At 41.2% G+C, this 23427-nt stretch overlaps 1 protein-coding gene across 6 annotated transcripts in view; it reads left to right on the forward strand.

Moving 5' to 3' along the window:
* Nucleotides 1-23427, forward strand: part of ush1c (Usher syndrome 1C) — a 309503-nt gene that overhangs the window by 93313 nt on the left and 192763 nt on the right. For all 6 annotated transcript variants that reach the window (XM_068046233.1, XM_068046236.1, XM_068046237.1 and 3 more), the window contains exons 5-6: nucleotides 19217-19325; nucleotides 19934-19958. In XM_068046233.1, the coding sequence (XP_067902334.1) occupies nucleotides 19217-19325; nucleotides 19934-19958 (134 nt within the window). The remainder of the gene's footprint in view (nucleotides 1-19216; nucleotides 19326-19933; nucleotides 19959-23427) is intronic.

Consider the following 23427-nt stretch of genomic DNA (forward strand, 5'->3'; position numbering starts at 1 on the left):
TAGTTGGTGCTGGGCTGTATGACACTATCATTTAAATTAGCAGGCAGCACATTGTGACCTCCGTGCCCATTTCGGCTTTATCCAATGATTCCCCCCTTTATTTTCACCTCTATACAAAAATATCAAACGTAACCTTCATTAATTCTCTTAGTAGAACTGGATTAGATCCATGACATAATTTATATGTGGGATTTTAGCAGAACTGTGGAATTTGAAGCTTTTTATCTCAATGACCACAGCGAAACTTTAAAGCTCAACCGGGAATGAATATATGATTCTTACAATTTCATCAATTGTCAAAAATCCACAGGATTTGAAACACCATGGATGCTTGCAGTGTGTACCTTTTGTACTCTTTGAAGTAAAAACCTGTGATATAGGAGAAAAAAATATGTTTACACGAAAGCAAAGTACTGCAGATGCTGAAAATCAGAAATGAAAACAGAAATTGCTGGGAATACTCAGCAGGTCAGGCTGCATCTGGAGAGAGAAACAGAGTTAACGGGCAGAATTTCTACTGACCTGACCCGCAGAGAGCATGTCAATCAGAAAGTTGGGGGGAACCCACAATTTGTGATTACCCCCTCACACCTGTGAGGTTTTAACTCTACAGTGTGTCTCTGACATCAGTGATAGGTTCCCCTCCTGAAAGTTGACGGTTGGGCCTTCAGTCGGGCAAGGAGTCAGTAACTGACGGAGCAGACTTAACCGCTGCTGCAGCTATGAATGGGGGTGTCGACCAGGGTGGGCAGGGGGTTCGATTGGGGGTGGGGTGTGGTGTTGTGGTCAACTGTGGAGGGGGTGGGGGGTGACTGGAGGTGGGGTCAACTGGAGGAAGGGGTGCAATCCGGTGGTCGAATGGAGGGGGATGTTGCTCCCATGAGGAAGTTCAAGGGCCTGGTGGTGGTGGTGTATCAGGTAATGGTGCTGATGGTGAAGGGATCGGGGAGAGGTGATGGTGGCAAGATTGGCGCCTAGCGGTGGCTGGGGGATCGGGGCCTGGTGGGTGGCCTTAAAGAAGCTGGCAGGTTCTCTGACACTTGGGAAACCCGAGCTGTTAAAGTTCAAAAGCTGAATGACAATGAGGTTCGTATTATCATATTTAAAGTTGCAACTCGCCTCCTTGGATAGGGCTGGTTTCCCGCCCAACTTCTGACTTTGGTTAGAGCTGGAAATGGGCAGGTTGGAGACAGGTTTGGGTCAGCAAACATATTTCTGACACTTTAACCCCCACTCGACACACATGTACCTGTTTTTTTAAGTTCAAATTTGGTCCAGTGTTTCAGGTGGATGACCTTTCTTTGGAACTGGGCAAAGTTAGAGATGTAACGGTTTTAAGCAATACAGAGGCAGGGAAAGAGGGGAGGGGGGAAAACACAAAGGGGAAGACCTGTGATAGGGTGGAAGGCAGGAGAGATTGAATGGCAAAAGGGGATAATGATGTAAAGCAAAAGGAGATGGTTATGGGGGTAATTAAAGAAACAATGGATAGGTCCAGAGGAGGTGTGAATGGGAATGGCAGAATCATCACCAACAGCTGTCATCCAAAAAATGGGGACAGAGCTTATGATCTGAAATTGTTGAACTCCTTGTTGAATCCAGAAGGCTGTAAAGTGCCTAATCGAAGGATGAGGTGCCGTTTCTCGAGCTTGCATTGAGCTTCATTGGAACAATGTAGGAGGCTGAGGATGGAGGGGTCAGAGTGGAATTGGGGCAGAGAAATAAAATGACAGGCGACTAAAAGCTTAGGGTCATGCTTGCGGATTGAACAGATGTATTCTGCAAAGCAGTTAGCCAATTTGCATTTGGTTTCCCTGAAGTAGAGGAGACCACATCATGAGCAGTAAAATACAATATACTACATTGAAAGAAGTACAAGTGTTGTGATGATTGAGGAGTGGACCAGGGTATCGTGGAGGGAATGGTTCCTGCAGAATGCTGAAAGAGAAGGGAGGGGAAGATATGTTTGGTGGTGGTATCACCAAGGAGATGGAGGAAATGACAGAGGATGATCCATTGACTGTGGAAGCTGGTGGGGTGGAAGATGAGGAAAAGGGTCCCTATCATGGTTCTGGGAGGGAGGGAAAGGGGTGAGAGCAGAAGTGCATGAATTGGAGCACACCAGGTCAAGGCCCCTCCATTCAGAAAAAGGAAGATATATTGGAAGCACTAGTATGGAAACTGGCATCGTCAGAATAGATGCAACAAAGACAGAGTAATTGGGAGAATGGAATAGACTCTTTCTAAGATGCGGGGTGGGTGGAAATGTAGTCAATGTAGCTGTGGGAGTCAGTGAGTTTATGGTGGATATTGTTCGATAGCTTATCCTCAGAAATGGAGACAGTAAAGTCAAGGAAGGGAAAGGAAGAGTCACTGATGGACCATTTGAAGGTTAGGAACTAGTGGAAATTGGAAGCAAAGTTGATATTTTCCAGTTTGGGACAAGAGCAGGAAAAGGCACTGATATAGTTATCAAAGTACCAGAAAAAAAGGTGAGGGAGGGGACCTGAGTAGGATTGAAACAACAAATGTTCCACATATCCTAAGAAAAGGCCGACATAGCTAGGACCCATATGGATTTCCATAGGAACACCTGTTATTTTGAGGAAGTGAGCAAAATTGAAGGAGAAGTTCTTCCATGTGGGAACAAGTTCAGTCAGGAGGAGCGGGGGGGGAGTGATGGTGAATGGGATTAGTTGGGCCTCCGTTCAGGGAAGAAGTGGAGATCTGGTTGGGGCTGGGGGCATATAGTGTTTGGATGTCCATGGTGGAAAAGAAATGGTTAGCATTAACTATGGTTAACATTTGGGCGGCACAGTGGCGCAGTGGTTAGCACCGCAGCCTCACAGCTCCAGCGACCTGGGTTCAATTCTGGGTACTGCCTGTGTGGAGTTTGCAAGTTCTCCCTGTGTCTGTGTGGGTTTCCTCCGGGTGCTCCGGTTTCCTCCCACAGCCAAAAGACTTGCAGGTTGATAGGTAAATTGGCCATTATAAATTGCCCCTAGTATAGGTAGGTGGTAGGGGAATATAGGGACAGATGAGGATGTGGTAGGAATATGGGATTAGTGTAGGATTAGTATAAATGGATGGTTAATGGTCGGCACATACTCGGTGGGCCGAAGGGCCTGTTTCAGTGCTGTATCTCTAAATAAAAAAATTAGGGCCAGGAAACTAGAAACTGTTAAAGTGGAGGAGGGTGTCAGAGGAGTTGTGGATGTAGCTGGGAAGACTGGACAAGAGGAGAAAAAAATAGAGTTGAGGTATGAAGAAATCAGTTCTGTGGACCAAGAACGGGCCGCAACGATATGTCTACCAGGGCAGTCCTGTTTGCGTACTTTGGGAAGGAAACAGTCGGCTGTGTGGGGTTGGGGATTTATGAGGTTGGAGGCCTTGGAGGGAAGATCTCCAGAGGAGGTGAGGTCAGTGATAGGCTTGATGGTTGGTAGTGGGTTCATGATCCATGGGAGATAAGACTAGGTGTCAGAGTTGGCGTTCAGTCCCCACTATATAGCTGTCAGTATGCTAAACAACAACAGTGTCACCATCGTCAGCTGGTTCAATGACAATATTAGGGTTGGACCTGAGAGAACGAGTGCTGCAGGTTCAGAGGGAGATAGGTTAAAGTCAGTGGGGGGAGCAGAGAAATTGAGATTGCTGATCTTCTACTGGCAGTTCCCAATGAAGAGATCGAGAGAGGGTAAGAGACCAGAGGGAGGGATGAGGTGGAATAAGAATTCTGAAGACACGACAAAGGGTCTGCTGTGTAGGGGAGAAGACTTCTGGCCAAAGAAGTGGCACGAAGGCGATGGAAGAAGACCTCAGCGTTGTGCCAGGCTTGAATTTAATTGAGGTGGGGCCCTTAGGAGATGAAGCCGAGGCCTTTGCTGAGGACTGATCGTTCAAGGTCAGACAGGGAAGGTCATGGAGATAGTGAAAACACAAAAATATGCTTCCATACTGGAAATAAATTTACCAACTGAACAAGGTGGTATCCTGAACTTTCTTCAGATGTAAGATAGCTTTTATTTGTGGGTGTTAACAGGAACTTTACTTCAATTGATAGATTACTGACAAAGCCAGCATTCTGTGATGTGTTTTTTTACCTGCTTTGAAGATTCTGTTCTCTTGCTAGACAACAATATGTATTCTTTGCAGCCTGAGGAAAATAAGTTAGCAGTAACCTACAAACCTACATTGTTTACTGTGAGAAACTACACTGGCTATTGTCAGTGGCTAGAATTTATTGAACCATGTACTTAAGAGTCGTTAAAGTCAAATCCTCACAGTGAAACTTTAAATTTTACACTTGATTTTTATCCCGCTTTGTGATGACATTAGTGAATCGAGAAATAAGCCAACTGATATTGGAGTAAAAGAATCCACCAGATATTATTTACCAAATTATTTCTCAATTCGAGAATGACCGAGCAAACATTTATTTTGTGCAGTTTTTTTTCAAAGATCCATGCATTTTGAAGATTGGCCAATATGTTTTACTTAATTCTTTAAATCTTGTACGGTGTATTGAGTTTATTTTTACAGTGACGTCTTACCAATAAAAACAATTACATTGCAAATTCCATTGCTGACCTTTTGGAAATACTTGGATGATTTCACTTGTCAAGAGGTATATTGAATGTGTCTAACATAATATAATTTTGCAATCAGATTAACATTGCCAAGTTGTTAGTTATAAATTGCAGTAAAGTGAGCAGAAACTCCCTTTATCAAATATAGTTGATCTAATCTCCAATTACTGATTTTGTTATTTGATTGCCACAGTGTGACTGCTACAGTGACTTTCTGAAGGACTTTTAATCAGCTACTGAAATAAGTATGATACATAGGAAGTTCATTGTTACAAACTGCTGTCTCATGGTATAGCAGATACTGTCTGAAATTTCACTCTCTTTGTACCAGTTACCTCTTCCACCTATTCTGTGTGCAAAACAAGTACATTTTATACATTACTGTTCAAGCTCGCAGTTTGTTTATATTAGAAAGAGATGTGCAAAGTATTATGCATACTAGCTTAAAGTCCCTGTTCCATTGCCTAAAAAATATCTAGATGGTGCTCAAAGACACATAGTCGACAAAAGCACAAGATTCAATTTTCACTTTTTTAACTGCCATCAATCTGCTTTTATAAAATTGGATTTCAAAGTAGTAATTGCACTTCTAATGGTTCTTCTCTGCCTCGCAATGTGGTGATGAATAGGGAGTATTAATCGGGCTTTTGAATTCAGAATTTGAGCTATATTTAGTTCATAGATGTCCAAATGTGCACTGGTTCTAATGGATCCACAAGGAGTTGTAATTGTTTTGACTTCATCACCAATGAATATATTTGAAGTTTATAAATATTAAGAATTAATCTCTTTCACCAAAGCAAAACTCATTGGAACAGAGTGCCTGAATTTTTGTCTCTGTTTTAAATGCTACTCGTTTTCTCTCTCCTCTCCTCCTTGTTAAATTAATGATTGAGGTGTATGATTATGAGGGGCATGGACAGGGTAGATAGGGAGCAGCTGTTCCCCTTAGTTGAAGGGTCAGTTACTAGGGGACACAAGTTTAAGGTGAGGGGCAGGAGGTTTAAGGGGGATTTGAGGAAGAACTTTTTTACCCAGAGGGTGGAGTCTGGAATGCACTGCCTGGGAGGGTGGTAGAGGCGGGTTGCCTCACATCCTTTAAAAAGTACCTGGATGAGCACTTGGTACATCATAACATTCAAGGCTATGGGCCAAGTGCTGGCAAATGGGATTAGGTAGACAGGTCAGGTGTCTTTAATGCATCGGTGCAGACTCGATGGGCCGAAGGGCCTCTTCTGTGCTGTATTATTCTGTGATTCAGTTCCTTAAATGTGCAAATTGTCCTGTAGGACTGGAGAGTACCTATTAAACCACCATTGTTCAAGAAGGGAGAGAAACCCACTAACTACAGACCTAAACAGAAAGTACTGGAAATACTCAGCCGGTCTGGTAGCATGTAACGAGAGTATATACTCAGCTGAAAGATGTGAATAAATAGAGAGACTAGGAATTCAAATGCATAATTCCCTCAATTGCCAGTGCAACTTAGGCCACAATTAGAGTACTGCGTTAAGCGTTGGGTGTTTCATTATAGAATGGACATCGAAGGTATACAGTGTAGTTTCACCATGACGATGTCAGGATGGAATCAATAGTTATGAGAGGAGGCTTGAAATATTGGAACTATTTCCACCAGAGCAGGGAAGGCTTAATGGAAATTTAGTAGGGTTTTTAAAAATTATGAATGGGTTTGTTAGCGTGACTACTAAAAGACTATTTACTCTGGGGAACCTATGGCAAGGGTTCATCAATTTAAAACTGATATAGAGAGCAAGAAGAGTGTTAGCTGCAATTTCTTTATGCAGTAGATTGTTGGGACATGGAATGCTTTGACTTACTGGCATGTTATTTTTGCTGCACTGCACTAATAGTACATTTACTATTGTCTGCAATGATAGCACTGTGTTTCTATGGGTAGTTGACACTGTCTTTCAGAAACTAGGATAAGGGCTGACAAAAATGTACAAATATTTGCAAGAAAAGATCTCCACACACAAATGTTTAAAAATCACCTGTGACAGATACAGTTGCATGTCCCAAATGATACCATGTAAATGTTCATTGTGTGAGGCTTCATTTTTCCAGTAGATGGCATAGCAACCTAAACTTCCTCATGCAAGGCAGTTTATTTGACAGCGATCTTTCTACGATTGCTTGTTACCCCAAGCAAATTTCAGAAATAGAAGGAAACAGTGCAATGGAGATTTGAATAGGAAAAAAACAGTACATTTTTCTCTATTTTTGTTCCCTGTTCTTCATCTGTATTACTGAATGCATTCAACCAAGACAGTAATTGAACAGCTTTCTTCTATAATGCTGCCAATGTCCTCTAGAACCAACCATGAGTTACCACAGTCTGCTCTGCAAGACTTTTTCCTTTCTGATGTATCCTCCCCAGTGCTTGGAGACACTGTCACCTTAACTTGGGACCCATCTCTGCTATATGCAGCTCAGACCTGGAACTCAGCTTCACACCATCTACAAGATGCATTGCAGCAACTCACCAAGGCTTCTGCAACAGTATCTTCTAAACCCATGACCTCTACCACATAGAAGAAAAAGGGCAGCAAGTGTGTGGAAACACCACCATCTGCAAGCTTCCCTCCAAGTCACACACCATCCTGAGTTGGAAATATATTGCCGTTGCTTTAACGCATGGGTCAAAATACTGGATCTCGATTCCTAACAGTACTGTGGTTGTATCTACACCACATGGATTGCAGCAGTTCAAGAAAGTGGCTCACTAGCATTTTTCAAAAGAAATTAGGGATGGATAATAAATACTAGCTATAAATGGGCTAGTGACGCCCATATCCCATGAATGAATAAGTAAGAATTAACACAAAGTGAGGAAACATTTTTATGTAAATACATTTACATTGTGTTACGACCGAGGCAGGAATAATGCACTGTCAATTCAGTCCCATTACTCCATAGGTCACAGCATATTATTAAAGTTTCCCACCTACTGGAAATTAGCCAAATTAAACACTTTATTAGTCCCCAGAATAAAACACACCAAACCAGGTATCTTTAAACAACAACAAATTAACTATTTATTAATAAACTAAATCTTAAACAATACTGAGATAAATCTATGCCTGAAAAGACTTTATAACTTCTTATCCCTCCTAACCCTCATGCACACACACACATTCAAAAACCAGTGGTTAACCGGTTCTTAAAAAATGATGTCTTAAATTAGAGCTGTTTCTTCAGAATAATAAAATAACTGGGTTGTAAGTCCTGGTGTTATTTTCCCAAAGCGGTGAGCTGTCCCAGAGTCGAATAGTCAGATGCCAATCGAAGTCTCCAGGTGAGTTTGATGAACAGTCTGTAATGGATAACGGCACTTCGGCTGCAGCAGGCGTCTTACAAATTTTTCAACAAGGGGTATAGCAACAGGTCTATTTGGATTTGCAATTAGCAGTTTAACAGTAGAAGCTTTACCGATTTTTCCAGAACTCCCAGAAACACAATAGAAACAGAAAGTCACTCCTGAGGCAGAAACTTCTCAGACTGGAAATAAAAAGGAATTTGCTACCTCCAACAATACCAAGAGTCTTTTCCAGAGGTCCTTTCCTCTTTAGATGAAACACAGTTGGTAGGTCAATATAGATTTTCTGCTGAGAGAGACAAATTCTTCCTTCAGGGGAGCGTAGGCTTTGCTCGTCTCCGATCTAGCCAGTCTTTACACACAGTCAAACTGATACAGTATGGCATGTGAACTCTCTCTATTGCTGTTGCCTAGGAAACAGGCTTGCAGTTCGCACACTGTTCCCAGAGAATATAAAAGCTTCTCTCAGTTTTAAAGGTACACAGACCCCGCCCACCCCACCCTTAGTTTTTAAACAGAGGGAAAACAAACACTTCAATGACAATTGTAACTAAATTGTATTCTGCTACGTGATGGTGATGCATTTTGCTTACAAATATATTTTGCTATAGGTAATATTTGTTTGCAGTCCTTCTACTTTGATGGAACATTTTACAGACTGATATAATATCTGGTTGCTGACAATACCTTTTTTTAAACTATTATCACTAGTGGATCTCCTATTTTGCTGCAGTTATAGGATATACTGTTTTCTAATGACAGGTTCATTATACCACCTAATGAACGTTAGCCCACATATTGTGGTCAGTGGCAAAAGAATGCTGCTAGCCCTTCACCTCAAGGGGAAAAAAGCTGCCCACAAACTTTTAGTTGGCTCCAGAGTGCAAACTTCTTCTTTTCTGACACAGATTTGAATTCGGCATCTTCTTTAGGGGTATGTGGCATCCAGCACAGGAAAGCTGATCAACTAATCAGGTTGAAGAATCCTCACTGTCTGAAAAGCAGGAAGTATAAATTACATTTGAATCGTTGTACTGCAACAAAGTTTTGAACATGCACATGGAATTGAAGAAAATTAAGTAGAAAAAGGCAAAAGAAAAAAATTAATGTTTCTTCTGATAGAATGAGACTCCTTACTTATAAAATTAATTCTTCAGGGCTAGGGAAGTGGTTCAAAAATAATTATAATGTAATACCATGTTAAAGACTCTGTTACTCCTGGTTGAACAAGGCTTAAATTTTCCATTGGCCTTTAGTGTGACAATAGTGGGTAATTAGTTTAAGTTCATGCCTTAACAGTGATTTGTGTGGTGATACCATTAGCGAAGACTACAACAGTGCATCCTGTGGAGGAGCAGGACATCTCTGACAGCAAATTCCATATTTCTGTGTTAGCTGCACACCATAAGTTGCTATTTTACATTTTAATAATGCTGAGTGCTGACAGCCTCACTATTATTACTACAGGAAATTCTGGGCCAATTATGTGTTATTTTGCTGAGTATATTCTGGCCTATCACTTCAGGACTGAATGGTCTGTTGTTCTAAATAGGCACATCCAGAGGCCAATGAATGAGAAGAATGGACTGGCTTTCTCTTTCTTTATACATTTTTCTTTAACAAAAAAGTTTGCTCAGTTGTTATTTGTCAGTATTTTACACAAATTGTGATTTTTTTGAACATAGGAATATAGGAAATAGGAGCAGCAGTCGGCCATACAGCTCCTCAAGCCTGCTCTGCCATTCAAAAAGGTCATAGCTGATCTTCTACCTCACTCCACTTTTCCGCCCTATCCCCATATCCCTGATTCCTTTAGTGTCCAAAAAAGTGTGATGGTCTGGTTTCAAATCTTTTTTACTCATGTATATTATATAATTAATGGACCTTCTGTGGTATTGTTTGTGCACATCTGAAAATTTAGAGTGTGCTTTTGATGTTTATCACTTTTGCAACTTAAATGTGATACTGATTCACCTACCTCTGTAATGCAATACATTTAATCAAGATATATTATAGATATATTTGTGATACCATTTGCCTACTCCTCTACAAAATTTTGATATATTAACTATTTGTGTACCTTCTTCCTCACAAGCTCTTATTCTGTTATTTAAAATATTTTTAAAAATATTTTGTTCATTGCAGTTTTTAAATAAGATTCAAGCACTTCATTTATTTATTATTCTTTTCTATCCCTCCCAAAAACTGTCCTTTCTTTTCTCTCATTATTTATCACAGTGTGTTTGTAGTTCTTTCTGAAACTCTCATTGAAGTAGCTCTGAAAGGAAGGCAGTTTTCACTGTTAAGAAACTAATAGGGCTTTGACTCTTGCCACAAATTCCGAGATGAGCTATGGTAGACTATTGTACATAATTGAACAACGAAGTGCCTGTCACACACATTTGAGCTGACCCTACTTCATCGATTGACAGATTAGGTTTAATCTAACCAATTAGGAAACTGTCATTATAAATTGCATGTAATTACTGAACGTAAGGAAAGATACATTGACCTTGGAAGGGGTACAAGTGCAAATTCACTAGACTTAAACTGGGGCTTAAAGAATTAAATTCGGAAAATAGGTTGTGTAAACTTTGCTTGTATTTCCTTGAAATTAGAAAGCTGAGAGATGATCTAAGCGAGGTATTTAAAAAGGTGAAGGGATTTGATAGGGCAAATACAGAGAAGTTATTACCTCTCGCAGGGAATCTTAAATTAGAGCTAGGATATTTCACAGTGAAACCAGGAAGCACACTTCCATGCATTGTACAGTAGAAATCTAGTCATTTGTCCCCCAAAAGGCTATAGGGACTTAGGAATGTAGGACTAGAAGGTCCTTTAGCCCCTCACTTTTATCATTCAATGCTCTTTCATGGCTCATCATAGAATCATAGAATGGTTACAGCACAGAAGGAGGTCATTTGGTCTGTCCTATGACAGCAACTCAGCTAGTCTCACCCCCTGCCTTTTCCCCATCGTCCTACATATCTTTTTAGATAATTATCCAATTTGGTTTTGAAACCCACAATTGAATCTGGCTCCACAACATTCTCAGGCAGTGCTTTCCAGGTCCTAATCACTCACTGCAAAAAAAAGTTTTTCATTATGACGCCTCTCGTTCTTTTACCAATCACCTTAAATCGATGTCCTCTTGTTCTCAACCCTTCCTCCAATGAGAACAGCTTCTCCCTATCTACTCTGTCCAGACCCCTCATGATTTTGAACCCCTCTATCACATCTCCTCTCAACCTTCTCTTCTAGAACAGTCTCATCTTTTCCATTTATCCACATAACTGAAGTCTCTCATCCCTAGAACCATTCTTGTAAATCTTTTCTGTGCCCTCTTCAATGCCTTCACATCTTTCCTGAAGTGTAGTGCCCAGAATTGAACACAATACTCCAGTTGAGACTGAACCAGTGTTTTATAAAGTATCACCTAACTTCCTTACTTTTGGATTCTATGCCTCTATTTATAAAGCTCAGGATCTCGTATGCCTTATTAACTTTCTCAACCTGCCTTGCAACCTTCAATGATTTGTGCACAGGACCCTCTGCTCCTGCACCCCTTTAAAAATGTATCCTTTATTTTATATTGCCTTTCCTCGTTCTTCCTACCAAAATGCATCACATCACACTTCTCTGCATTAAATTTAATCGACCACAAGTCCACCCATTCCACCAGCCTGTGTCCTCTTGAAGTTTATCACTACCCTCACAGTTCACAACACTTACAAGTTTTGTGTCATCCACAAATTTTGAAATTATGCCCTGTATACCCAAGCCTAGGTCATTCATATATATATGAAGAAAAACAGGGTTCCTAACACCGACCCCTGGAGAACCCCACCATATATCTTCCTTCAGTCCGAAAAGCAGCTGTTCGCAACTACTGTTTCCTGTCACTCAGTCAATTTTATATCCATGCTGCTACTGTTCCATTTATTCCATGGGCTCTAACTTTGCTAACAATCCTATTATGTGGCACTTTATCAAATACCTTTTGGAAATCCATGTACATCATATCAACTGCATTACCCTCATCAATCCTCTGTTGCCTCATGAAATAAACTCAACTCAAGCAAGTTAGTTAAGTACGATTTGCCCTTTAAAAAAGCCACACTGACGTTCTTTAATTAATCCACATTTGTCCAAGTGAGTATTGATTTTGTCCTGAATTATCGTTTCTAAAAGCTTTCCCACCACCGAGGTTAAACTGACTGGTCTGTAGTTGCTGGGCTTGTTCTTGCCCCTTTTTTTTGAACAAGGGTGTAACATTTGTAGTTCTCCAGTCCCCTGGCACCAAACCTGTATCTAAGGAGGATTGGAAGATTATGGCCAGTACCTCTGCAATTTCCACCCTTACTTCCCTAAGTATCTCATCCGGTCCTGGTGACTTATCAAACTTAAGTACAGACAGCCTATCTAATACCTGCTCTTTGTCCATTTTTAGTATACCCAGTGTCTGAACTACCTCCTTCTTCGCTATGACTTGGGCAGCATCTTTCTTGGTAAAGACAGAGGCAAAGTACTCATTTAGTACCTCAGCCATGTACTCTGCCTTCATGCGTAAATCCCCTTACAAGTCCCTAATTGGCTCCATTCCTCCTTTTACCACCCTCACACTCATACACTTTATGTGCCTATAGAAGACTTTTAAATTCCCTTTTATGTTAGCCATAGGTCTGTTCTCATACTCTGACTTTGTTTCTCTTATTTGTTTTTTCACTTCCCCTCTGAGCCTTTTGTCTTCAACCTGGTTCTCAATTGTATGATCTACCTGACATCTGTCATATGCACCCTTTTTCTGCTTCATCTTACTTGCTATCTCTTTCATTATCCAGGGAGTTTTGGATCTGTTTGCCTTGCCTTTCCCCCTCATGAGAATGTACCTTGACTGTACCCAAGCTATTTCCCCTCTAAAAGCAACCTATTGTTCAGTTACAATTTTGCCTTCCAATCTTTGGATCTGGCCCAAATAAAATGGAGTCATTCTCACCGCATTGAAGTTGGCCCATCCCCAATTAATTATCTTTACTCTGGATTGCTCCTTGTCCTTTTTCATAGCTAACCTGATCCTTATGATGTTATGGTCACTGTCCCCCTAAATGTTCCCCTACTGTCACTTGATTCACTTGACCCAAGCATTCCCCAGAACCAGATCCAGCAATGCCTCCTTCCTTTTTGGACTGGAAATATACTGATCTAGAAAATTCTCCTGAACACACTCTAGAAACCCTTGCTCCTCTCTGCCTTTTACACTATTATTCCAGTCTAAATTAGGACAATTAAAGTCCCCCATTATAACTACCCTATAATCCTTGCACCTCTCTGTAATTTCCTTGCAAATTTGTTCTTCTGCATATGACTGAAAACCCCCCACGCCAAATGGAAAATATTAATTTCATCATATGGAACTCTATCTGAGGCTTTTTTTAACTGGACATTTTTACAAATAACTTTTTTTTTTAAAAAGCAGAACAAAGCAGCTAAAGATGGCCACGCACCATTTGCATATGAAAAGCCAAAGGCCGGCTAGGAGACTGAGGTGATTACCCAGTCTAGCCAGAACAATAGGGGTGCATTCTGATTCAATAACCTAGAATGGTTTAGTCAATGTTGGTCATCAAAAGCCATCGACACCCATTGACTTTGAAAGACCCAACTGCACCCACCCCCCCCCCCCCACCCCTACCAAGTATGTCTGAGCAACTTTGAATTTCAAAGAACCTTCAGGAAACGTCTGTTTCAAACAGAGGTGGTCATATGACATGACTGCCTGTGTGCCTCTGAGAGTTTGTGAATTGTGCCTCTGAAAGCAGATAGTAACTGAACTCTAAGGAAGGATCATCTCTCTCTCTCTTGTCACCCTCTCCAGCAAAGTGCCACGGAGCCTCAGCTACAGCTAAACCTCAAATCTACAGATCCTCACAGTCAGTAAAAGAGGACAAATAAAGCCTCTCTTTAGCTTTCCAGAACCAGAGAAGCAAGGACACTGAGACTGCACTTCCGTGTATAAATTCTATTTTTATGAAGAACTTTACTCCAACCTCCCAACTCTGCCTTTTCCCTTCTTTATCTATTTGTGTGTGTGCGTGTGTGCGCGCGCCTCTTGTATGTATGCGAGTGTGGATGCATCACGTATTTTAGTAATGTTAACCGGTTTAGAGTGTTAAGGTGAATAAACTTGCATCTTTCTTGTTTAAACTCAAGAAAATCTGTCTGGTTCATTTGCAATTATATTAGAGGAATAGGAGCAAGTGCTCACTGAGTTGGTAAGTTAAATCAGTGTGTTAAAAAGATAAACCCTGCTGCAGGCAAACCAGAGAAGGGGCCAAAGGGGATACTTAGACCCCTTCCTATCTTGCTTGTAATATATATCAAATGCCTTTTGGAAGTCTATGTACTCTATATTAACTGCATTACCCTCAACAGGCCTCTCTGTAACATCAAAAAACTCAATCACAATTAAACACGATTTGCTGTGAATAAATCCATGTTGGCTTTCCTTAATTAATTCACACTTGTCCAAGTGACTGTTAATTTTGTCCTGGGTTATCATTTCTAAATGCTTTCCCACCACTGAGGTTAAACTGGGTATAAGCCTTATATCCTGTTTTGAATCAGGGTTTAATATTTCCAATTCTCCAGTCCTCTGGCATCACCCCCCTATCTAACGAGGATTGGAAGATTATGGCCAGTACTTCTGCAATTTCCACCCTTACTTTCCTCAGTATCCTCGGATGCATCCCTTACGGTCCTGGTGACTTATCAACTTTATGTACAGCCAGACTTTCTAATACCTTCTCTTTATCAATTTTTAGCTACCTGCCTTTGATCCACCTCCCCTTAATACCTTTGGTTAATAGAAATCTATCAATCTCAGATTTAAAATTAACAATTGACACAGCATCAACTGCCGTTTGTGGATGAGAGTTCCAACTTAGACCACCCTTTGTGTGGAGAAGTCTTTCCTAACTTCACTCCTGAATGGTCTGGCTCTAATTTTTAGGGTCTGTCCCAAGGCTATGGAAATGGTTTCTCTCTATCTATCCTATAAGTTCCCCTTACTAACTTGAAAACTTTGATTAAATCACCCTTTAACCTTATAAATTCTGTTGAATACAACCCTAGTTTATTTAATCTCTCATTGTAATGTAACCCTTGGAGTCCAGGTATAATTCTGTTAGAACTGTGCTGCACTCCCTCCAAGACCAGTATATTCTTCCTAAGGTGTGGTGCCCAGAATTGAGCACAGTACTCCAGGTGTAGACTAAATAGGGCTTTGTATAGCTGCAGCATGACCTTTCCCTCTTGTATTCTATTTCTCTAGATATAAAGGCCAGCATTCCATTAGTCTTCTATATTTTCTTTGTACCTGTCCATGATATTTGAATGATCTATGTAAATGGACCCTCTTGGAGCCCCTTTGGGCCATCACTGCTTTTAGCTTTTCAGCATTTAGAAAGTACTCTGTTCTATGCTTTTTAGGTTCAAATTAGATAACCTCACACTTGCTCATATTGAAATATATTTGCCACAGTTTTGCTCAGTCACTTAATCTATTAATATCTTTTTGTAAGGTTACGCTTCCATCTGCACTATTTACAATGACACCTATCTTTGTGTCATCGCAAAGCTTCAATATATAGCTCTATCCAGTCACCCAAGTTGTTAATAATTACACTGAATAGTTGAGGCCTAAACATAGATCCCTGTGTGCCACCCCTAGTCACATCCTGCCATTTAAAGTATCTTCTCATTATCCCAACTTTCTGTCTCCTGCCATTTAGCCATTCTCCTAACCAGGCCAATAATTTGCCCCTAATTCTATGAAATTCAACTTGAGCTAAGGATCTCTTATAAGGGACCTTATCGATTGCCTTCTGGAAGTCCATATAAATGACATCCATAGACATTGTCCTGCCCACCACATCAGTCAGCACTTCAAAGCATTCAATCAGTTTCATTAGACATATAGATGCTGAGTTAATTTTCAAGACTGGAATCAAGAGTTTTGTTGAGTCATATCGAGGAATATGGAACAAAGGTGGGTAAATGGTGATGAGGCAGAAATCAAACATGATCTAAATAAATGGTGGAACAGGCTCAAGTGGCTGAATGGCCTACTTCTATTTCTACATTCAGACCAATGTAAAATTTGATTAAAAATTATTTTATTACTGGCAGAACCTTGAATGAAGGCTACAGTTTGATAAAATGTGAATATTATACATGTACCCTCACCACACAGCATCTGTTTGATTGACTTAGATCATGGCATCAACAGGGATAGGCTTGCTTTCATATATAATATAAAATAAAAACAAGAAATGCTGGAAATACTCAGCAGGTCTGGCAGCATCTGTGGAGAGAGAAGCAGAGTTAACGTTTCGGGTCAGTGACCCTTCCGAAGACCCGAAACGGTAACTCTGCTTCTCTCTCCACAGATGCTGCCAGACCTGCTGAGTATTTCCAGCATTTCTTGTTTTTATTTCAGATTTCCAGCATCTGCAGTATTTTGCTTTTATTAATAGGCTTGCTTTCACCTGGAGTAATGCATTACCAGGGATACTATTATATTAGTATTTCTCATCTAAGATTCTTTCTGGCTTTTGCACGGTGTGGGATGAGGGAGAATAGGTAGAAACATCCATGCTGAACCAGGAAACCTGCTGAGTATATACTTTCCCTATGTATATTGGTTGTATTTTAGAAGATTGTGTAGAATATACAGCAAAGAAACAGGCCATTTGGCTCTGCTGGTCAATGTTGATGTTTATGCTCTTCTGTTGACCAGATCAGCATATCTCTAACGCTATTAGTATAACAAAGTAAAGATATGAAATAAGTAAAGTTCATATTTCATCATGCCTGTTACCTTTATAGATTACTTAGATTTTGCCATCTTATTGATGCTACCCATTCTTCTGAGGAAACAACCAATCATCAAGCAGATAAAGCTCTGTGAAATTACTATCACCAGCAAACATCAGAATTTCAGGCACATATATTCTTGTCAACTTGATTCAGTCGATAGCAGACTTGCTTCTGAAACAGAACATTACTTGAGCAAGATACTTACAAGTGAATGGCCAGATTAACTGTCTTTGGTGGTATTGATAGTGGGAGGAACGTTGGCTAGCAGACTGCAAGATTTCTCTGTGCTTCTAATAGGACCTTGGGACCTTTTACAACCACTTGATCCAATGGCACGATTAGAAGAGGACTAACTCTTACCATCCCCCACCCGAGGCAGCTTTGGAGGCAGGGGTACAGGGAAATTTTGAAAGTTGTGTGTCTGGTCAGCTCCCTGTGGCCTTCATACCTCTGTGTGCTTTTTGCCTGGGGCAGGTTCAACACAGCAGTGGCTACCCAATGCTGAGTCCAGAGGTTGGCAGCACCTTGTAGGCAGTCTCCTGGTGGCAGGCTGGAGGGCCATCAGTGCCTCCTCACTGGCCCAGTGAATGAGCCACAAGGATGAAAAGGCCAACTTCAGCCATGACCATTCCTGTGGAGGGGTTCCCCCTTCACACTGATAGCCTTAAGTGCTGTGGGCCTTCCTTATTTTAAAAATTTAAGCAGGCTTCTGAGATGGCCTCCATTTTGAGGTGCCACCATGCTTCTCTGCCTGCCCCAGCAGTGCCAGCCTCTCCCAGTGGGGCTGCTGTCCATCCAGTGCTGTTGGTCCTCCTATTGGGCCTCCTGCTCGAGAACCTGCCCATTGTCCTTAATTGGACAATGAAAATGGAGGCATCTCACATTGTCATGCGGATGGCAGACACCAGTGAGGTTAGGACCTGGAAATATTCTCAACACTGGATTCTTTTCTATGTCAGGAAGGTTCCACCCATAGAGCTCTCCCAGTCGGCTAGCCAATATTTCTCCCTTTACTAATACCACTAAAGAGATTAATCTGGCCATCCGTTCATTTGCTATTCATGGGACCTTGGTGTGGGGAACTTTGCTGCCATGGTTGCCTACATAACAGCAGTGACTCCAATTTAAAGTAAGTAATTAGTTGTAACATTCCTTGGAACGTCCTGATGATATAAAAGGGGCAATGTAAGTGGAAGTTCATTTTTCTTTCTTTCTCGCATAAGTTTATTTTTAAGATGAAATTGATTAGTTTGGAAAGTCGATGTAGCAAGCAAGAGAGCAGTTTTTAAGGCTAGTGGAGCATAGCTTGTATAGCTACAGTAGCCAAGTATGACTAATTTGAACTCATTCTTAGCTACTAGTTGCCAGCTACTATTTCATATTTGGACTATTTTAGTTTTCACAGTGACTATTTCTTGCACCTGACAATAAATGATTAATGATCTTATAGCTTAAATGTTCAGTTAATTTTCTATTCTCCTTTATACATATGCATGGCTATATGAAATAGAAACATTTTATTATTTCTCCTGTGATATTGCATATAGTTTGTGGAAGGATATGATCTCTCTCTCTCCCTCTCTCTCCAGTCATCTGTTTTTATGTTGCTGTTTCTCTCCTCTTCTGTCTCTCTCTCCTGTTCCCTCCTATTTCTCTTTTCTGGCTCTTTTTGCTTCTCTCTTTGTCCATGTTGGTTTCTTTGCCTGTTTCTTTTCTTTCTGTCCAGGTGGGAGCCAACGTTTGCTGCAATCCCTTCCCAGCCTCTCCCTCAATTACTTGTTCTTCCTCCATGTTCTCGCATTCATCACATAACCTACCCCTTTCACCTTCACATTAACTCCTCCCTTTCCTAACACCTCTTCACTCTCATCACTATCCCTATCTCTGTCTCGTTGAACCACCAACTTGTTCTACTTTCACTCACCTCATCCCTAACCCTTCATCAACTTTCCCGTCCCCCACTTGCTCTCCCAAATTGCATGGAGAAAGAGGCGTCCTCACCCTCAACTTGTTTCCTTTTGTCCTTCCCTTTTATGTTCCCTTTCTATCTGTTTTCCACAAAGAAACCATTTTGCTTTCAAAATTCAACTTGCTTAGAAAAAAACAAATTAGAATGAGAAAAGACCAGTGAAGGAACATGGAATCTTCCTGGTCTGTGTGGCTCAGGTACAATCAGTGGAGCCACTGGGAGAGCAGGGGGAAAAAAACCTCTTAGACAGTGTGAAAAGGGCAAACAGGATATAGTCAAATGAATTATACTGAAGAGTGACCCAAATACCTGTAAGAAAAATAAGTTATTTATTAGGAGTACAGAATTTGGACCAGAGTTTCCAAAACAGCCGAGATATTGTGTAAAATACAACGAGTTTTGTTCTCAGTTGGTACTCCGATTTCCTTTTAATATGTTTTTCAGCTTGGAGATGAGATTGTTCGGATAAATGGCTATTCAATAGTATCTTGCACTCACGAGGAAGTAATAAACCTTATCCGCACCAAAAAGACTGTCTCTCTGAAAGTCAGACGTAAGTGTGTAAACTTTTATAATCTGGCTGATTCAGTTACTGCATAGTATAAAATCAGGTCTTACATTGTTCGTATGGTGTGCACTTGGAAATCCAGCAATTAAATAACAACACCTGATGAGTTTGCAATTATAAATGCTATACAAAGCTGATAAATTGATTCTGCACCATTTTGATAAAACGTTTTTTTTATTTGGTAGGTCATTACTGTTGAGAGATTGCCACTCAATAATCTAAGAGATGTGAGAAGTGGATGTACACCCATAGTCAGTTGCACATTGGATTTTTTTTTTTCAAATGTGCCCCTGTGCAGTTGCTAAATGGAAGCCACAGAAAGGAAACTGCAGGAGCAACAATTCTGTTAAAACTACAGGCCCTTACTTCTCATAGAGTTCTCTGATTTGTTGTATGGATTCTGGAATAGCCCCCAATTTTAAGAGCATTTTCTTCCTTTCTGTTGCTGTAAAAAAGAAACAAAGGAGAGGGATATTAGTTAAAATGTGTCTGAGTTTGAGTATTCCATCAGTTCCAATATTACCTTCTAAGTACTTAGGAATTTGTTACTGGTGACCGTTCAGGAACCGTTGATCATGTCTTTTTTTTTTCAGATGTTGGAATGATTCCTGTCAAAAGGTGAGATGGTGTTTTTTTTTTCAAAACCACTAAGTCAGAAAATGTCTGCTGCATATCAATGTACAGTAGATAAATAAATGTATTTACATTGATTTCTCTTCTCTTCTTTGGCCTCCTTATCTCGAGAGACAATGGATAAGCGCCTGGAGGTGGTCAGTGGTTTGTGAAGCAGCGCCTGGAGTGGCTATAAAGGCCAATTCGAGAGTGACAGGCTCTTCCACAGGTGCTGCAGAAAAATTTGTTTGTCGGGGCTGTTACACAGTTGGCTCTCCCCTTGCGCCTCTGTCTTTTTTCCTGCCAACTACTAAGTCTCTTCAACTCGCCACACTTTAGCCCTGCCTTTATGGCTGCCCGCCAGCTCTGGCGGACGCTGGCAACTGACTCCCACGACTTGTGATCGATGTCACAGGATTTCATGTCGCGTTTGCAGACCTCTTTAAAGCGGAGACATGGACGGCTGGTGGGTCTGATACCAGTGGTGAGCTCGCTGTACAATGTGTCTTTGGGGATCCTGCCATCTTCCATGCGGCTCACATGGCCAAGCCATCTCAAGCGCCGCTGACTCAGTAGTGTGTATAAGCTGGGGATGTTGGCCGCCTCGAGGACTTCTGTGTTGGAGATACGGTCCTGCCACCTGATGCCAAGTATTCTCTAGAGGCAGCGAAGATGGAATGAATTGAGACGTCGCTCTTGGTTGACATACGTTGTCCAGGCCTCGCTGCCATAGAGCAAGGTATTGAGGACACAGGCCTGATACACTCGGACTTTTGTATTCCGTGTCAGTGCGCCATTTTCCCACACTCTCTTGACCAGTCTGGACATAGCAGTGGAAGCCTTTCCCATGCGCTTGTTGATTTCTGCATCTAGAGACAGGTTACTGGTGATAGTTGAGCCCAGGTAGGTGAACTCTTGAACCACTTCCAGAGCGTGGTCGCCAGTATTGATGGATGGAGCATTTCTGACCTCCTGCCCCATGATGTTCGTTTTCTTGAGGCTGATTTGAGCTAGGCCAAATTCATTGCAGGCAGCCGCAAACCTGTCGATGAGACTCTGCAGGCACTCTTCAGTGTGAGATGTTAAAGCAGCATCGTCAGCAAAGAGGAGTTCCCTGATGAGGACTTTCCGTACTTTGGACTTTGCTCTTAGATGGGCAAGGTTGAACAACCTGCCCCCTGATCTTGTGTGGGGGAAAATTTTGATTTACTGCAATGAATAGACACATGAACAACTTCAGCTTATTAAGACTATATGTAACTGCTTGGATGATATGAAGAAAATATTGACTGGTACATATGTAACACACAAAAGCACTCCACTTCTGTTTCTCTGTTTGACTGGGTCTTTTGGAGAAGAACTTGTTGGTTTCAAGTGTCATTTGATGTAATTCTGAGGTTCTTCTTCCATCACAGATGTTGTTGCCAATTTGTACTTGTAAAATGTATTCCTTCTTCCATGGTTGATATTCAAGGTATTTTTCTATCAGCTTGGCACAGTTGGTAGCATCTGTCCTCTGAGTCAGAAAGTTGTGGATTCAAACACATCTATTGATTTGAGCACATTATTGGGGCTGGTACTTCAGTTCATTGTAGGAAGTGTCATTTTTCAAATGAGATGTTCAACTTCAGGTGAGAGGCACAATTTGAAGAAGAGGAGGACGTTTTCGGGTTGTCCCGATCAATGTTGTTCCTTTAATCATCACTGGCAAAAGAGATTATCTGGTCATTCATTTACTGATTACAGGGATTAGCTGCATGCAAATTGACTGCCAGGTTTAGACATATAACAGTGACTACACTTCAAAAGGTATGCCATTGCCTGAAAAGTGCTTTGGAATTTGCATTTCTAAAGTGCCTTTCACAGCTTCAGATGGCCCCAAATTGCTTCACACCCAATGATATACATTTGTGAGGTGTAATCACCATTGTTTTATAAACTCGCACTACAGCATTTTTGACCACAACGTGGTCCCACAAGCTTTTTTTTATTTTTTTTATTTCCAAAATATACTTTATTCATAAAAATCTGTGAAAATTACATTCCCAAACAGTTTAAAACAGCATCAAGTCCAAAAATACAAACAGTGCAAAGGTGATCAGTTTCCTTCAATACAATCATGAGTTGCCTCACAACCCTTCCATTTCATTAATAAAAACAAGAAATGCTGGAATCACTCAGCAGGTCTGGCAGCATCTGTGGAAAGAGAAGTAGAGTTAACGTTTCGGGTCAGTGACCCTTCTTCGGCCAGGCCATATACATTTTTACATTTACAGCACACAAAATTTTCCCGATACTGTTCGAGGGGTTTCCCATGGATCCAGCCCCTCAGTTCAGCTTGGTGGCGGGACCTTACACTGTGGTCTTTCCCCATTGAGCCTTTGCTGCAGCTGCCCCAAGCTTTAGTGCGTCCCTCAGCACGTAGTCCTGGACCTTGGAATGTGCCAGTCTGCAACATTCGGTGGTGGACAACTCTTTGCGCTGGAAGACCAGCAAGTTTCGGGCAGACCAAAGGGCGTCTTTCACCGAATTGATAGTCCTCCAGCAGCAGTTGATGTTTGTCTCGGTGTGCGTCCCACAAACAGCAAAGAGATAAATAATCAGTTTTTGAGTGGTGTTGGTTGAGGGTGACTATTGACAAGGACACCAGGAGGACTGCTTGCTCTTTAATAATATCGTAGGTGACTTTGCATCAAACTGAACGTGCAAATGGTGGGGTGGGTAATCCAGTGCAATGTCTCATCTGAAAGATGGCACTGCCAACAATGCAACAATCCCTTAATACTGAACTGAAATATGAATGCAGATCATGTAGTTATATCTTGGAGTAGGATTCTGAACATGCAACCATTCGACCCTGAGGCAGAAGTGCTATCTGTGACCAAGCCGGCACTTTTGACTAAAGGCACAGAATGTTTCCCAGGTGATGGAGTTCCTAAGAGCACAAAGCTTTGTAAATGCCACCCATGTTTTTTACAATTAATTTAGCCCAGCTGCTACATCCTGATGTAGTTGATGTTCTCTGAGAAGGGTTGCCCTCAAAATCACCTGATGCAGCAGCCATCAAATGGGATTGGGTGATATGCTATTCCCTCACTTGCTCCCAAACTCTGATTTTTGACTCCACTGGGTGTCTTTTAGTTACATTTTCAACTAACATGTCCTAAACCTCTTCCGTCACAAAGCCTTATCTTATGACCAGGTGAGAAATGTGTCTTGGGTCCCTTTCAGTGTTCACCTGGTCTTACTGTAACAGGGTTTTATTTTTAAACACTGTGTTTTGAGCTCCTTCTTGGTGAATTCTTATTAGCCGCTTTCTAATTATAAGGTGAAGAAATGAGCATAAACAGGCTTTCTTAGGTTTAAAGAAGAAAGATGAAATTTATTAATGTGTTAGATTTAGATGTAGGTGAGCACTTTGGTGATAGTGATCACAATTCGGTTAGGTTTACCTTAGCGATGGGCAGGGACAGGT

The sequence above is a fragment of the Heterodontus francisci genome, chromosome 14, assembly GCF_036365525.1.
Source record: "Heterodontus francisci isolate sHetFra1 chromosome 14, sHetFra1.hap1, whole genome shotgun sequence".
Classification (NCBI taxonomy): domain Eukaryota; kingdom Metazoa; phylum Chordata; class Chondrichthyes; order Heterodontiformes; family Heterodontidae; genus Heterodontus; species Heterodontus francisci.